General features: G+C 54.1%; 6 protein-coding genes across 6 annotated transcripts; 3 read left to right on the plus strand and 3 right to left on the minus strand.

Moving 5' to 3' along the window:
• Positions 1 to 847: 847 nt before the first annotated feature.
• On the minus strand, positions 848 to 1,886 carry J4E84_005893 (uncharacterized protein; the record flags this gene model as incomplete). The annotated part of the gene is made up of 2 exons (XM_049388485.1): positions 848 to 1,773; positions 1,847 to 1,886. 2 exons carry the CDS (start codon positions 1,884 to 1,886, stop codon positions 848 to 850), a joined length of 966 nt encoding a protein of 321 aa, XP_049244030.1.
• A 471-nt stretch (positions 1,887 to 2,357) lies between these two features.
• On the minus strand, positions 2,358 to 4,531 carry J4E84_005894 (uncharacterized protein; the record flags this gene model as incomplete). Its single annotated transcript, XM_049388486.1, has 2 exons — positions 2,358 to 4,269; positions 4,323 to 4,531. The coding sequence occupies 2 exons, from the start codon at positions 4,529 to 4,531 to the stop codon at positions 2,358 to 2,360; spliced, it is 2,121 nt and encodes a 706-aa protein (XP_049244031.1).
• A 1,376-nt stretch (positions 4,532 to 5,907) lies between these two features.
• Positions 5,908 to 8,810, plus strand: J4E84_005895 (uncharacterized protein; the record flags this gene model as incomplete). Its single annotated transcript, XM_049388487.1, has 3 exons — positions 5,908 to 6,081; positions 6,167 to 6,794; positions 6,841 to 8,810. The coding sequence occupies 3 exons, from the start codon at positions 5,908 to 5,910 to the stop codon at positions 8,808 to 8,810; spliced, it is 2,772 nt and encodes a 923-aa protein (XP_049244032.1).
• Positions 8,811 to 10,652: 1,842 nt separating this feature from the next.
• RCD1 (Cell differentiation protein rcd1) lies at positions 10,653 to 11,945 on the plus strand (the record flags this gene model as incomplete). Its single annotated transcript, XM_049388488.1, has 4 exons — positions 10,653 to 11,085; positions 11,135 to 11,290; positions 11,337 to 11,712; positions 11,762 to 11,945. 4 exons carry the CDS (start codon positions 10,653 to 10,655, stop codon positions 11,943 to 11,945), a joined length of 1,149 nt encoding a protein of 382 aa, XP_049244033.1.
• An 809-nt stretch (positions 11,946 to 12,754) lies between these two features.
• Positions 12,755 to 13,508, plus strand: CRP74 (60S ribosomal protein L10a; the record flags this gene model as incomplete). The annotated part of the gene is made up of 3 exons (XM_049388489.1): positions 12,755 to 12,938; positions 12,990 to 13,069; positions 13,119 to 13,508. 3 exons carry the CDS (start codon positions 12,755 to 12,757, stop codon positions 13,506 to 13,508), a joined length of 654 nt encoding a protein of 217 aa, XP_049244034.1.
• Positions 13,509 to 14,622: 1,114 nt separating this feature from the next.
• On the minus strand, positions 14,623 to 15,266 carry J4E84_005898 (uncharacterized protein; the record flags this gene model as incomplete). Its single annotated transcript, XM_049388490.1, has 2 exons — positions 14,623 to 15,137; positions 15,200 to 15,266. 2 exons carry the CDS (start codon positions 15,264 to 15,266, stop codon positions 14,623 to 14,625), a joined length of 582 nt encoding a protein of 193 aa, XP_049244035.1.
• Between the last annotated feature and the right edge of the window lie 34 nt (positions 15,267 to 15,300).

Consider the following 15,300-nt stretch of genomic DNA (forward strand, 5'->3'; position numbering starts at 1 on the left):
TGCAGCAGAACTTGAAGGAATTGCGCCCCTCTTGCTGGAATGGGGGCTGAAAGCTGCCTGATCACTAGCGGCATCCTCATGCGCCCGGTCTTGTGAACACAAATCAGCCGGAAGGCATGTTTGACCTATCAACGATAGTGTAGGAGGCCGTCCACATGCCTGCGTCCCCTCTGCGCTGTTGTAGCGCTGCAGTGTGCAATTCTTGCGACGGCTTTGCCCTACATCCTTCGGTCTCTCCAGCTAGCGGCACGAGGATGGTGATGGTTTGGTGGGGCATGTCGAAAATAACACTAATCAAGCGCCATCAAGCGCCAAAGCCTCCATCTACTCTAGGCTGGGGGCGGAAGTGACATATCAAGTAAGCCTTGTTAGTGTACAGCGTTGCTATCAAGCAACCCGATCAATCTTCAAGTGTCAACTTCGTGGGTACACCCACTCCGTTGATCTCCCTTTGACGCGCGCTCCAAGACACATGTTCTCCATTCTCAGCGCCTCATGAAACAGCTCCGCTCGCGTGCGACCCGCCGAGGTATCGTGACCAACAAGCTGATCGGAGTAAGCCTTCATGTGCCCGAGGCTGCGTTTTCGGGCTAGATTTGCGCCAGATCGTCCCTAATAGCCACAGCTCTTCAGCCGCACCTTTCCAGTCAGGGTCGGTCCGAACTTCCAGACTTTCGGTCTTGATTAGATGGTGTGAACTTTGACGAGATAGGTATTCCGTGAGAGACGTTAAGATGCAGATCGTTTATTCCATTTGAACACTCCAATGTGCATGTGAGCGAAGAGGTGTCTAGCCGAGTGTCGGCGCCAGCGAACGCCGGCTATGCAAGTATCGTACAGTTCGTAATTATATCTTCTCCTCGACGACTTCCTTCAAAGTCTCCGCTCGTCGAATCAGCTCTTCGTAGACCGTCCAGGCAAGCGCACTGCTCATTGCCTTCCTCGCGATCCTAATACCGAGTCCATCGAACATGCTACGCATGCCCTCCTCCGCAAGCATCTTCTTGCTCGCCTGTACCATATTGCCGTACTTATGAGGCATAAGCTGTATACGCGTCTTGATAGCATCGAAGGGGTTCGTAATAGTCGTCCCCAGCCCCGCTGCAGCAACACCCGAGATGAAGTTTATTCCCGCGGATGTGCTGGTAGACAGCTTGGTGGCGGTGCCGGATGTCTCTTCAATCTTGGTTGCGAGACTAGAAAGTTTCCGTTTCGATTGCTCGTAGAAGAGGACGTAGAGCCCCGCGTAGGGTGCATCGCGAACGGCTGTTGCGCCGAAACCAGCGAAGAAGCCCTTGAGTCCTTCTGTTCGGAAGATGTCTCGAGATGCTGTGAAGAGCGAATTGTACGAGTACAAACTACTCTCGTATCGCACTTTCAGCACGGTTATCGGCATCATGATGAAGCCCGCCCATGTCCGCGCAAAGGCTCCCGTTGCCAGATTCGCGGTGTTGCTCAGTTTGGGCAGAGAGCTCGAGTGCTCCGCGCCTTTGACTGCTGCATCGCTGCTGCTGCCCGCTGCGACCAGACTCGCTCTATGTCGTAACGCGTTGAGACTTGAAAAGTATATGGCAGAGCCAAATCCTGTGCGCAGGGTACTAGGTAATGTGCCCCTCCAGAACTGACGTATCGGGTTCGGGCCGCTGGCTATCGACTGGATGGTACCGAGGAGGGTGCTCGAGCGGGATTGTTGGACGCGGGTCTTGAGGAGGTCGGCGGGTTGGAGAAGGACGGCAGACAGGATGCCTGAGTTTAGGCCAGCGAAGAAGTGGACTGCGCACTTGTTAGTGACTGCCATACGCTAGCTGTCGCAATAGCAATTATGCTCTTCGCTCTTTCCACTTACAGTAGGACGACGAGCGCTTTCCGCGGGCGCCATCTGACATTGCCGAGGCGTCAAGTATTCAATTCCTATTTTAAGAGATCTGAAGCTGCAATACGCATCATGATAACAGCCCTGGAAGACTGGCCGCTGATATTAGGGTGAGAGAGTAACAACGTGTCTGTCGGTCTCACGCGAAAAAGTGTCATGACGACATGTTCCGAGCCTCGGCGAGTCGGTGATATTTTCGCTTGCGTCTGGTACCGCGTCTATCAACGATACATCCTTAATGAACTCATCAACTCCGTAGATATTATTAGCATCGTGATTCGGAAGTCTGTTGTCAAAATTAGTACAATTGGCCAAAAACGAATTTGCCATGTCGCATTATATTGATCTAAACATCAATCAATATTACGAAGAAACACCTTCTCAATCCTATCATGCATCGCTCCATACATCCCAGACACGTCCCCAGAAGCCTAGCAATCACGTATTCGGTGGTGCAATATGTGAGAGCGAATGCAGTTCTCCATCAGTCCTCATCATCGTCGTCGTCTCCAAAGATAGCCTTGAAAACATCCTCACTCGCCCGATCATTCGAAAGCGCCTCGTTCTTCTCCACATCCACAGCTGCATGTCCACTCTGTTCTGTAGTCACAGCTGCAACTGGGACAGCAGCTTCCGATGCCTGACCCATCCAAGCCGGCCGCTGGAGCGCAGGACCGTTAGTCAAGAACTCATGTTGCAGCTTCTCCATAGCCGACTTGGAAACAGCCTCCTCCGTCTGCGATTTGAAGTAACTTTCACCAGCATCAAACTCCGGTGGCATGTCTGGCGGGGGCTTGACGTTGAAGCGTTTGCAAAGGAGTCGCGATGGGTAGAAGGGGAAACTACTTCGAGTCATGGGACCGTACATGCCTAGCTTCGCCGCCTGCTCTGCGGGATCTTCTGGCTTTGCGGCTGGCTGTCGTAGAAGGTTCGCATTCGCTGCTCCACCATCGTTTCCGTTCAGAGTTGAGGATGACGCGGATGTGAATCGGGAGGCCATGATACCAGTTGTGGGCTTGAAGACTTCTGCAGCATGTGCAAACTCCTGTAGCTCTTTGATCCAGTCTGAGACTGATACTCCCTCCCTTCGTTCTGGCAGGTCCTCCTTCAGTCCTGCTTTCAACTCTAGAAAGCCGACGTAACGTGCACGCTTCTGCATGTCCTCAGCATAAGGCATCCAGCCCGTCGCACCCTTGGCAAGTGCCGCAGCTGCCACACTCCTATCGAGACTAGGCACGAGACTCCACAGGTCTTTGGGTTGGGCTTTGCTTGCGGGCAAATGTCCTTCAGGAGCAGCTTCTCCCAGGCCCTGGGGCAGATCGGCTTTACCAGATAATGCAGCCAACCGGTCTCGGGCGTCCTTGGGTATGAAGTCGAAGATGGACTTTCCGGGCAAAGCTTTCTCCCCCAACAGTGCCGAACGCCCTTTAGCATCCAACGTTGATGCTTTCGCTGCGTCTGCTACAGATTGGTAGTCTTTCGATTCTGAAGTGGGAGCGGCACTTTTGGAAGATTTCCAACCTGGAGGTATCTTCGGTGGAGGATATTTAGGCTTGCTGGTGAGTTCGGTGAGGCCGGCCGCAAAAGTGAAGCCACTCAACGGAGATCTCCCATCTATAGATGGCCTGCTCAGCGAGACTAAGGCTTTGGACGAACTCTTCTTCGAGACGAAGACATGCTTCTCTCCTGCCCCGGGCTTGGCGAATTTACTGGGCTTCTTCCCCTTCTTCTCCTTTCCTATGGTCTTGTTGAATGTGATCTTTGGACCTAGTTCATAAGGGTCTTCGTCGTCTGAGCCGGTATCGTTTAGCACACCGACGCCAAAGGAAGACTTCTTCGGCGCAGGTTTCTTCACAATCGATGCCTTCTTCGGACCCTCAAGATAATGCAAGTCGAACTTGGATGGACGATCCGCAGCCTCTTCTTCCACAACACCCAAGCGGGCTTCCGACGTGTATCCCAGGCCTTTGCGACGCACCTCTTCTCGTGGCAAAGTCATAATCCGAGCATCTTGAGGCGCAAACAGATGAGCTGCGTCGTCCTTGGGTCCCGATGCGCCATCTTCCAGGTCAGCATTCCGGCGCACTTTGCGACCAATGCCCTGATCTCGTCGCCAGCCCATCTTCTGCGCAATCTTGACGCCCATTGTCTCCTCCTGGGTCACAAACAGGCCGAATAGTCCATCGTCGTTCGCTCGTCCAGCTTCGCCTATGCCGGCAAAGTTCTGCGCAGTCTCCAGTTGGCGCGACTCGGCTGCTGCTGCCAGATCCTCCTCGTCCATGAAATCTTCTGCTCGCTGGGTCGGGCCATTGGGCTGGTCTTTTTTGCGGTCTGCGCGCGAGGAAACGAATGTTTTCGGGGTCCATCCTTCTTTAGATCCAACTGTATTAAAGTATCTTAGCATAGTCAAGAAGTCTTGCGTTCGTCAAAGTATGACTCGGAAACTTACCCTGCACTGAAACCTCCTGTGAATGCGCCGTGGAGTCTCCGGCGACCTCGCTCGTCCGTCACGGTCTGCTTCCACACGGGCACGAAAGCGCCATCATCGGCCTCTTCTTCGGGAAGCCCGGTGCCTAGGGAGATGTAGGTTGTCGGTCCGCCGCGAGAGCGCTTTTGCGCGTTAGTCGGGGAAGGCGCGCGCGGCCGCTTGTATGCCATGGCGATAGATGTCGGGAGTTGAGTTGCGCAAGTCGTGGGAGGTTATTTCGGGACCAGATTCCTTGAGCCAGATTTGGCTAACGCAATCCGTAGACCAGGTTCGTCAAGCCGTCGAGCAGTCACCAGCCAAGCGAGGGAAAGTTGAAGCGGATCACGAGTAAGCGGCCGATGGGTGACTAATCAGCCGCGATGCTATTGGCCGAGGGACGCTTACCCAGCGACCAGCGACTAAGCGCAGTCAGACCACGTCCGGTAGCCAACTCAACAAGCCGCACGGGGACTACAAACTGCACAGTTGTCTACGGGTGTGAGTTTCATGTTTCGGTAGAATTCGCAGCGCTCAGCTCAAGTGACTGGACTGGCTGCCGTTGGACTAAGACAAAGGAGTTAGTAGGCAGGGTGGGCCCGATGATGTAGTGCCGCGCCTGGGTCGAGCGGCCTAATGAGCAAGCAAGGCTGGTGTCCGGCTAAGCTCGTTGAGACCCTGATCAATGGATAGAGCAGCTGGAGCGCAATCTTGTGAGATTGAGGCAGCGACAAAGAGAAAAGCGTGCCTCCTGAGGTATTTCTTTGACTGGTATGAATTAAGACAAGGAGGACCGCAGAAACAGGGTGGACGCATTGTCCCGAAGGAAAACCTACCCCACGACAGCGGCCTGGCGTTGGGCGACGAGCTAGGCGTGGAGCGAGAGAGCTATCGTGTTTGACCTCCGCCCAGAAATAGCCATAACAACACAACACATGCACTCGGGCGGACGCAGTACATGCTCTCTCGACGTCGATGCTGCATCTCTCTGCTGTAACCCGTGTTCTGCATCCGTCCCAGCAGACGCCTATCTAGACCAGCCTACCAACACGCCGGTGCCAAGTTTGGCGACTGCCATCTACCGGCCCCTAACCTCTTGTACCCTTACGCCGCAGTACCCACCGAGGACAACAAAGTAATCTCTCCACATTGTCACGATAGCCTTGCTGCTTGCGGCTCTGCGCTCGCTCCACGCCCAGTGCGTCTGTGCTAAGCGAGGCCCGCATCTGCTCCCTGCGTTGCGCGTAACCGTGGTAGAGGCAGCGCATTCACCATGTCGGCCGCCGCCCCATCATCGCCCGCCGTCGTGCGCACCTCTTCTTCGTCGCGCAGATCCATCGACCGCCCCCATCGCTCCCAGAGCCAGAGCCAGCCCACCGCCAGCCGCGCGCCCGCCCGCCATCAGCCAGGCGGCCTCCCCAACGTCGCCCGCCGAGACTACGAGCAGAGCAACGTCGCCCACGAGCAGCCCTCACCGCAGCCCTCACGCCGCAGCGAAGACCCAGGCCGCACCGAAGCCACCCGCCGGAGCCACACGCGGTATGCGTCTGACGCGTCGACGACTTCCGCAATGCCCGTCAATGGCGTAGCTGCCGAAGCCAGGCCGGGCCAGCCTCAGCCCGTCAACAAGCGCAGGACCACCATCACCGCACCCAGCACCGGAACATGGGCGCTCGGAAAGACCATTGGCGCCGGCAGCATGGGAAAGGTCAAGCTGGCCAAGAATGCCGAGACCGGGGAGCAGGTGTGTACTTTGGTTGTTTACGTGGGGCATGATGGCGCATCCAGCTGAGATAGAGGAACACTCAAACACGTACTAATCACAACAGGCCGCCGTCAAGATCGTCCCGCGACAGTCCCAGGACCAGCACCAGAGCGCCGCCGACCGCGAACGAGCCGACCACTCCAAAGAAGTCCGAACCGCCAGGGAGGCTGCCATTGTCAGTCTGCTGAACCATCCCTACATCTGCGGCATGAAGGATGTCGTGCGCACAAACTTCCACTGGTACATGATGTTCGAGTTCGTCAATGGTGGACAGATGCTCGACTACATCATCTCCCACGGCCGCCTCAAGGAAAAGCAGGCGCGCAAGTTCGCTCGACAGATTGCCAGCGCCCTGGACTACTGCCACAGGAACAGCATCGTCCACCGAGATCTCAAGATTGAGAATATCCTTATCAGCAAGATGGGCGACATCAAGATTATTGACTTTGGACTGAGTAACTTGTTCTCGCCTAGGAATCAGCTCAAGACATTTTGTGGAAGTCTGTACTTTGCCGCCCCCGAACTCCTCCAGGCCAAACAATATACTGGCCCAGAGGTTGACGTCTGGAGTTTTGGTATTGTGCTGTACGTCTTAGTCTGCGGCAAGGTGCCGTTCGATGACCAGAGCATGCCACAGCTTCATGCCAAGATTAAGAAGGGCCATGTCGATTATCCCCCATGGTTGTCCGCAGGTATGTTACACCAATTCAGAATTCCATATCTAGCTAACCCCGCCAGAATGCCGCAACCTCATCCACCGAATGCTGCAAACTGACCCCACCCAGCGACTGACCCTCTCGGAGATCATGAGCCATCCCTGGCTTACCAAGGGATTCAACAGCCCTCCCGAAAACTACCTGCCCCACAGAGAACCCGTGCAACTACCTCTGGACAGCGAGATTATTGAGAAAATGCAGGGTTTCGACTTCGGTACAACCGAGTACATCACCACGCAATTGACCAACGTGATTCAGTCAGAGGAATATCAACGCGCTGTGCGAACGGCCGCCCGCAAGGCGACTGCACAGACACCAGAAGCGGAGAAGAAGAAGGGCATATTCGACTTTTACAAAAGACGCACTTCAATCGGAAGTCGAGAGCAGTTGACTGCGTCGTCATCCGAGGACATTCAGCGGGGAATGGATCCAGTCAACGCATACAGTCCTCTCCTATCAGTTTACTTCCTGGTTAAGGAGAAGAGAGATCGTGAACGGCAGGAAGCCAACCCAGGTCCTGTTGCCATGCCCCAGGAGCCGGACGAAAAACCGTTGAAGATGCCAGATCTTCCGCCGCCACCAGCGGCATACACCAACTCAGCTGCCTACGAGATGGCTGGCGAAAAGCCCACAGGTGGAAGGTCGCGACCAAGAGCAAGGACCCACGGCGAAGATGACATAACCGAAGGTCTGAAACGAGTCGACCTAAACAACCCGCCCCCGGTGTTGCCGCCTCAGGTTGAGCAACCGAAGAAAGAGGGTGCTGCCGTAGGTCTGTTGCGCCGCTTCAGTACCAGAAAGTACAGGAGTCATGAGAAGGACCGGACCGTTGAGCCCTTGCCTCCACCAACTCCAGCGGTCGCAATTTCCAGTCCCGCCGAACCCGCACCGGCCCCAGCGCCAGCCACCGTGCCGAGAAAGAGCTTCAGCATTCGAAGACCGCGCGGTCGCGAAGGAGGTTCTGCCTCGTATCTTCCAGACAGCTCCAACAATCAACCCGAGTTACTCTCACCTCCCGGCACTGGCAACAGCGCTGCGCGGAAACTAAAGGCACTCGGTCGCTCCACCAGCGTCAACTCGGCTGATCTCCGGAGACGACTCAGTCGACGCGGTCGATCTTCGGAAGACCCTGGAAACCCTCCGCCCACGAGTGGATCAGACAGAACAGATAGATCTGAGCTGAGCGCGAACAAAGTTCGACCAAACAACGATGCTGCTTCCGACGATCTCACTTCGAGCCCACGGCCCATGCAAGCTTCCCGAGCGAAATCGCTGGGCCATGCGCGAAGAGAAAGCATTCAAGCGAGGAGGATGAAGAGGGAGGCAGCAAAGGAAGCCAATGTACCCGAAGAGACAGATGCAGAACTTGCAGAAGCGCAAGCAGAAGCTAGTCGGAGTCCAGATGCTGTGAAGCCTGTGTTCCTCAAAGGTCTTTTCAGCGTCTCAACGACAAGCACCAAGCCCCTTCCCATCATCCAGGATGATCTAATAAGGGTGCTCGACCAGCTTGGTGTCGAGTGGACCGAAGTCAAAGGTGGCTTTCGATGTCGACATGCACCTAGCATCGACATGAACAAGCCTATGGATTCGCCAGCGTCCCCACCGAGTGGAGGACACAAGAGAAAGATCAGCTTCGGCGGCTTCATGGGCGGTGACAGAGATCGTGACGAGTTCCGAGACAACCACCGAGCACCTGGGACACCGAAATCGCGATCACGACCATCGCCTGCGGACCAAAGCTACACGAATACCGACGAGTCTGACGGCAGCGAAGAACGGGACGAGCGACGACCACGACGCGCATTAGCGGCGGGCGAAACATCGACGCAGGTGCAGAGCGACATGGGCTCTAGCATGAGTCTGGTGTTTGAGATTTTGATCGTCAAGGTTCCGCTGTTGACGCTGCACGGCATCCAGTTTAAGAAAGTGGATGGGGGTACATGGCAGTACAAGAATATGGCTCAGACTATCCTATCAGAGCTAAGACTTTGATTGATGATTAGTTCGAGTACAGATAAGAAGAAGAAGAAGAAGAAGAAGAAGAAGGGGTTTTAGGCGTTTTCTCTTTTGATTATTTCGCGGGCATTGGTATGCATGGTTCACTTCTACACGAGGGGCTTTTGTTATGTGCGATTGTAATTCTTTTAGTGTGGGGAGGGTTTGGTTTGGCTGGAAGCACCGTTTAAGGGTGAAGACACCCACGAATTTCATATGTTTATTCTTCTGTTGTTCTGAGGTAGGGGTGAGCGCGGTTGGTAGTAGATGACACGAGATGGTCTTGGATCTCGTTTTAGGAATGTTGAATCGCTTTCTGACTATGCTTGTGGAGTGTGTCTGCTCGGGACCCTTGCTGTGAATTAGGTGCAGATGCTAGCGACACAGAGCTGCCTCGGTAACTTTGCCATGGTGAGGCTGTGTGTATGCAGTTCTATCACTACAAGCGCATGCCATCGTAGAAGGAAGGCACGATAGAGCTCGCACCTCATACAAGAAAAAACCTAAACAGGTCTAGAGCCTACATCGACGTTAGGCCATATACTTTGCATGTTTTCATGTCGAAACCCTAACCACCTGTCCCTCCTCACCAGTGATGTGATCCAGAGGTCTCAGAAATGAAACAAGTCGGGACGACATGAACCCCATCTTCCAGATACGACGATACTCCTCAGCATTGAAATCTGTAGAACCAAACAATCCTCGCCGCAAAGAAGGTCGACCAGCGCCTGGATCGATCGCTGGTGGCCTTGCCAATGCGGACATGTACAGTCTGTATCCAGATAAAATGGTAGAATCGGGCTTGGTTGACAGTACCACCTGCGAATCTTGCCGGATCGTATTCCTCCATCTTCTGTCAATGTAGGAAGCAATCAATGTGGTGGTGTCGGTTGGGTGTTGGATACTGTGGAAAGACTACGTGCAGGGCAGGAGCAAACGCGCGACATCAATTCTACACGACCTTCTATGACGCACTAGCAAAAGTCTCAGACAGTCAATTCCATGACAACCTGGGTCGCGTATCGCAGATGCGTTGATCAGATACGTGCACGACCAAGCACGCGCTACATGCCTATCACTATCGACAGCAGACCCTCAACAAGCGCGTCATGACTCCATCCTTACCACAACGATGTCGACATTTACACTGTTCTACACTCTCATCACTGAGATCATGCGTCTTTCATGGATCCACGGATGTCTGGCAGAAGCACAGATCTGTCAACTCCTTCTGGATGTCGATGCCATATTCACTCGCACAATCACTTCATACAAGGAAATTTCTGAATAGGTTTGCAGCCTGTATTAAGATGAAAGTATGCAAAAGAGATGATCGGATGTAAATGTAGGCTCTAGAGTGTTTCGGTCTTTTTCTTGAATAAAGTGCAATAGAGTCTGGCATTAGTGACTGCTCTCCGCCGGCTTAAGCTGTTCCTTGGGATGCTGTTCACAAAAAGGCGGGTTATCCACGAGCTTGCTCCGCGTGCATCGCGCAGATGTTGGAGCTCGTCTTCAGACAGTAGTGGATCCATTGGCGATTAGTTGCTATAACGTGTCTTTGTTCAGCGTTTTCCTGTACGAGGTGAAAGTATGTAGAGATAGTTACTTTACTGAGGAAGCATGACGCCTAAAATAGCTGACTAACCGTGGAAGGCCCCGGCGCTAGCGGGGTGTTTCGCGACTCCATGAGTGCTCTCGAGTGCTGCCAGACTCACCACGTCCGATTTCCCCACCGCGTGACCTCGCAAGCAATCGCCGCCTCACCATATAAAGTCGCGCAAACCTTGTTATCTTACCTCCACCCCACAATCAATACGAACCTGTCGGTAATCGCGGCCAATGCAACATTTCCTCGCGCAACAGCAGCAGCAGCAGCAGCAGTACGGCGACTGGCCCGCTCAAGCTCAAGCCCATGGCCATCACCAGCAACCGCAACACCATGTAGGCCAGCACGGACAACACCAAGCCCAGGCCGCCCAGCTGCACGCTCAACAACAACAGGCCCAGGCCGTCCAGGCGGCTGCCCAGCGACAGTACCACCAACAACTCGCCGCCAGCAATGGCACCACCCTTCCCGGCAACAACGCCGTTCCCCGCGGCCCCGCGAACGACGTCCAGACCACCGATATCGGAATGACGGAGGAGAACAGGCGCGTCTTGGAGTGGATAGCCCAGCTCATGAAGCCTGCCACGCGTGAGGCTGCGCTTCTGGAATTGAGCAAGAAGCGAGAACAAGTTCCTGAGTTGGCTCTGATCCTCTGGCACTCTTTCGGTACGCGTATTATGTTGTCGAAAATGCGACGGGATACTAACGACTCCAGGTGTCATGGCCTCGCTCCTCCAAGAGATCATCTCCGTCTACCCTCTGCTCAACCCGTCGCAATTGACCGCTGCTGCTTCTAACCGTGTATGCAACGCTCTTGCGCTTCTCCAGTGTGTCGCCTCTCATACCGAAACTCGCGGCCTATTCTTAAGCGGTAAGTCAGACATCGCACCGAGGAGACGTAGCTAACGCACTCACAGCGCACATCCCGCTCTTCCTCTACCCGTTCCTCAACACAACGTCCAAGTCGCGGCCTTTCGAATACCTGCGTCTTACATCTCTCGGTGTCATTGGCGCTCTGGTGAAGAACGACTCTAGTGAAGTTATCAACTTCCTCCTCACAACTGAGATCATCCCGCTTTGCCTGCGTATCATGGAGACTGGCTCGGAGCTCAGCAAGACAGTGGCCATCTTCATCGTTCAGAAGATCCTGCTAGACGACATCGGTCTTGCCTACATCTGTCAGACCTACGAGCGCTTTTATGCTGTCGGCACCGTACTCAGCAACATGGTCAACCAACTTGTGGAGCAGCAAACCGTTCGCCTGCTCAAGCACGTTGTTAGGTGTTTCCTTCGGTATGCATACTCCATGTCCGTCTTTTGTACTTGTAACTAACTTTGCCAGCTTGAGCGATAACGCTCGCGCTCGCGAGGCGCTTCGCCAGTGCTTACCAGAGCCTCTCCGCGACGCCACCTTCTCCTCTGTTCTTCGAGACGACGCAGCCACTAAGCGCTGTCTTGCTCAACTCTTGATCAACCTCTCCGACAACGTCGTCGATGCCGCCAACAACCAGCAGCTCATGCACTAGGAGACATGCAATGGGGAGCACAAAACACCTCCTCTGCACATCTGGCACATCTGGCACAGGTACCTTCGATGATCTTGAATACCTCTCCTTCGCCTTTTGTATATTTCTAGCTTCGGCTTTTGCTTCATTTGGCGCGGCAGTACGCGTAGACGACATACCCCTCAGTTGCGATCGGATCGGGCTTACGAAAATGGTGCGGCGGATACGGCGTTAGGGTTTCTCACACGGGATACCCCGTAGCAACACTGTGCTTGGGCACATGCTACTTCATTTAACTTGTGTTTATTGACTTTGTTCTTCTTACTCTCATGGTTATGGCGAGGAGTTTTCGGGCATTGCATGGCGTAGTGCACTCATCAATGCACGGATTCTAGGAGGAAAAGTCAAGTGTATAGTATCATTTTTTATTTCTTCCATGCATGCGAGCAATGCAGAAGCATGTTTCATCGACATTCGTGCAAGTTAGTCGTGATGTATTCTTCGTAGTTGCCAAAAGTGACATGAAGGTATTCGATGCAACAACCCGTCTGGGGTATGTGTGGAATGACATGCGACGTATCCCTTTGAAGCACAATTTGACGGCGATACCCATAGCAGAGAACACGAGCACAGGCGAAATGTTATTTTCCATGTCAACCTTGGAAAGTGAATTCCATCAGTCGTCCAAAGCGGACTAGCGCAGGCTTCGCTAGCGGCGAAACGGCCACAGTCAAGCGACAAATCCGCCGCCACTTTTCTCTCTTCTTCAACCACCACCGCTACAGAGCCACCAAAGGAAACGATATCCTCTGGGAGACACATCAGCCAACATGTCGAAAATCTCTGTCGCCGGCGTTCGTACGAACGTTCAACAGCTCCTTGAGTACTCCAACGAGACCAAGAAGAGGAACTTCCTCGAGACCGTCGAGCTCCAGATCGGCCTCAAGAACTACGACCCCCAGCGTGACAAGCGTTTCTCCGGAACTATCAAGCTCCCCACCCTTCCCCGCCCTCGTAAGTCGTTACCGATGCGCAGACGAGAAAGCGCATGCTAACAAGTTCCAGGCATGAGCATCTGCGTTCTCGGTGACCAGCACGACATTGATCGTGCCAAGCACCATGGTGTCGATGCCATGAGCACTGATGTAAGCATCCCCCGAAGTCTTTCGCTAGACATGTCTAACAACTCCACAGGACTTGAAGAAGCTCAACAAGAACAAGAAGCTCATCAAGAAGCTCGCGAAGAAGTACGACGCCTTCGTTGCCTCCGACGCCCTCATCAAGCAGATTCCCCGTCTCCTCGGACCCGGTCTCTCCAAGGCCGGAAAGTTCCCCACACCCGTCTCGCACGCTGAGGACCTCGCCAACAAGATGAACGAAGTCAAGTCCACCATCAAGTTCCAGTTGAAGAAGGTTCTGTGCATGGGTGTCGCTATCGGCAACGTTGGCATGACTGAGGACGAGCTGATCGGTAACATCATGTTGGCCATCAACTACCTCGTCTCGCTTCTTAAGAAGGGATGGCAGAACGTGGGCTCCTTGACCATCAAGGCCACCATGAGCCCCCCCAAGCGCCTCTACTAGAGAGTCGGTCGCTACGTCTGCTGGGTTATGTTGTGGTGAGCTGTCGAAAGATGGCTTGTCATGAATCACGATCTTACGGAATCTCGATGGAACGAACAATGGGTCTAGCTAGCTTGAATGCATGCATGAACCCATAGATATTGTCTTTGCCGTGAAACCATACTGTGATTGAGCCTTGACCTCTACGCTGAATCTGCGCATGCGATGAACATGAATGGCGTCACTGAAGTCTCGACCATCACTGTGAACACAAGCTATCCTGTTGCAGCCTGATATCCGCGCTCCCATCTCGAATTTTCACCTCGCACGGCCACCACCCACTCTACCAACCTCTCCCGCCGCGTGCCCCACCACCGAACTTTTCCCATCCAAACCTGCAATCCTCTGTGCGCAGCGCTGACTAATCCCCACTCTAGCTCCTTGGCACCGCCTACAAAACCACGCACGCCTCCGTCCCTCGTTCTGCTTCTCCATCATCAGTTAGGAAATCTACATCCTATGTATATTATCGTGGCTCCACGCAAGTGGCATGCTGAGAGTTGTCCCTCCTTTCTCTGTGGACAGTTCTCCGTTCCCGGCCCCGTAGATCGATATCCGCCCGTCATCCTTACCAATTGCAATTATCCGTGAAAAGATGGATTGGAGTTGTGGGACGGTGTGGGACACCTTTTCTCTGTGAATGTGCTGTTTGTGATTCAGTGCTCGCTTCGGCGGTGAACTCATTAGCGTTTGGTCGTTGAGTTGATGCTGTCTTGTCTACCGTGCGAACAAGGTGTTGCGATGCTGCGCAGAGCTTTTCGAAGTTTTTGTGGGGCACTCAGCTCAATGCGATGCGACTTGACAGAGACGCTATACTTTAAAGACACGCGATACCAGAGTGCGCTCAAGCTACCATTAGCGATGCCTTGCTACCTAGGTACATGTAGGGTATATCGGGGTTAAACTTGGCTGTGCATATCGCCCTGCCCGCGTTCGATGGCGCAGGAACGGCCCTGTAGCTGGCTGCATCTCACGTTCTCTGCCCAGACCCCATGGCCGCGTCTGGATATGCAATGAGATGAGATTGTATGCTCTGCCACATTATGTATCTATGCACCGTCTACACAAGTCCACCTCATCGCTGTTGTGTGTCCCTCCACTTGTCGAACGCCACCTCAGCAGACTCGCTCGTCATGCCACACCGTTCGCCCAGCATACTCCACGTTCTCATCCGTATAATCTTCTCGACTGCCCTCTCATTGCGCATGAGCATAGCCAAGCTCTCTGTCCTCGCCTCCTGTGGGAAGTAGCGCCCCGAGTATGGATCTAACCGCTCATCTACAGTCCTCTCTCTCGCTTTGGCGTCTTCAATCTGCCGTAGTACGCTATCTGGGTCGTCTGGGTCTGGCGATGTTGCGACACCCGCGCAGTAGTCTAAGACATCTGACCGCACTGCCCAGCTCGGGAACAGCACCTTCTCTTTGAACCCCTCACATTGCTCTGGCTGTAGCGACCGACCGTGATCAGGTGATGGCAGTTGTCGTGTGCTTGTAGAAGTCGGGTCGAAGCCTCGTTGTGCGGGTGTGAGGAGGGCGTTGAGGTTCTGTGTTATGGAGTCGTCGATTGCGCCGCGTGATATGCGGAGGAAGTCTGTTTCAGCCGACTTGCGCATTAGTTAGTGAGCTGGCTAGCAAGTCTATGAGAGTGCTGACCTCGCAGTGCGGTTTGGTTGAAGCAGAATTGTGGCGTGAGGCGAGGTGCCGCAGATGGTTTCGACATTTTCGGCGGCGAGGAGGGCTGGGACGGGGTGGTA

The sequence above is a fragment of the Alternaria hordeiaustralica genome (assembly GCF_023758085.1).
Source record: "Alternaria hordeiaustralica strain BMP 2776 chromosome Unknown scaffold_10, whole genome shotgun sequence".
NCBI classification, from domain to species: Eukaryota; Fungi; Ascomycota; class Dothideomycetes; order Pleosporales; family Pleosporaceae; genus Alternaria; species Alternaria hordeiaustralica.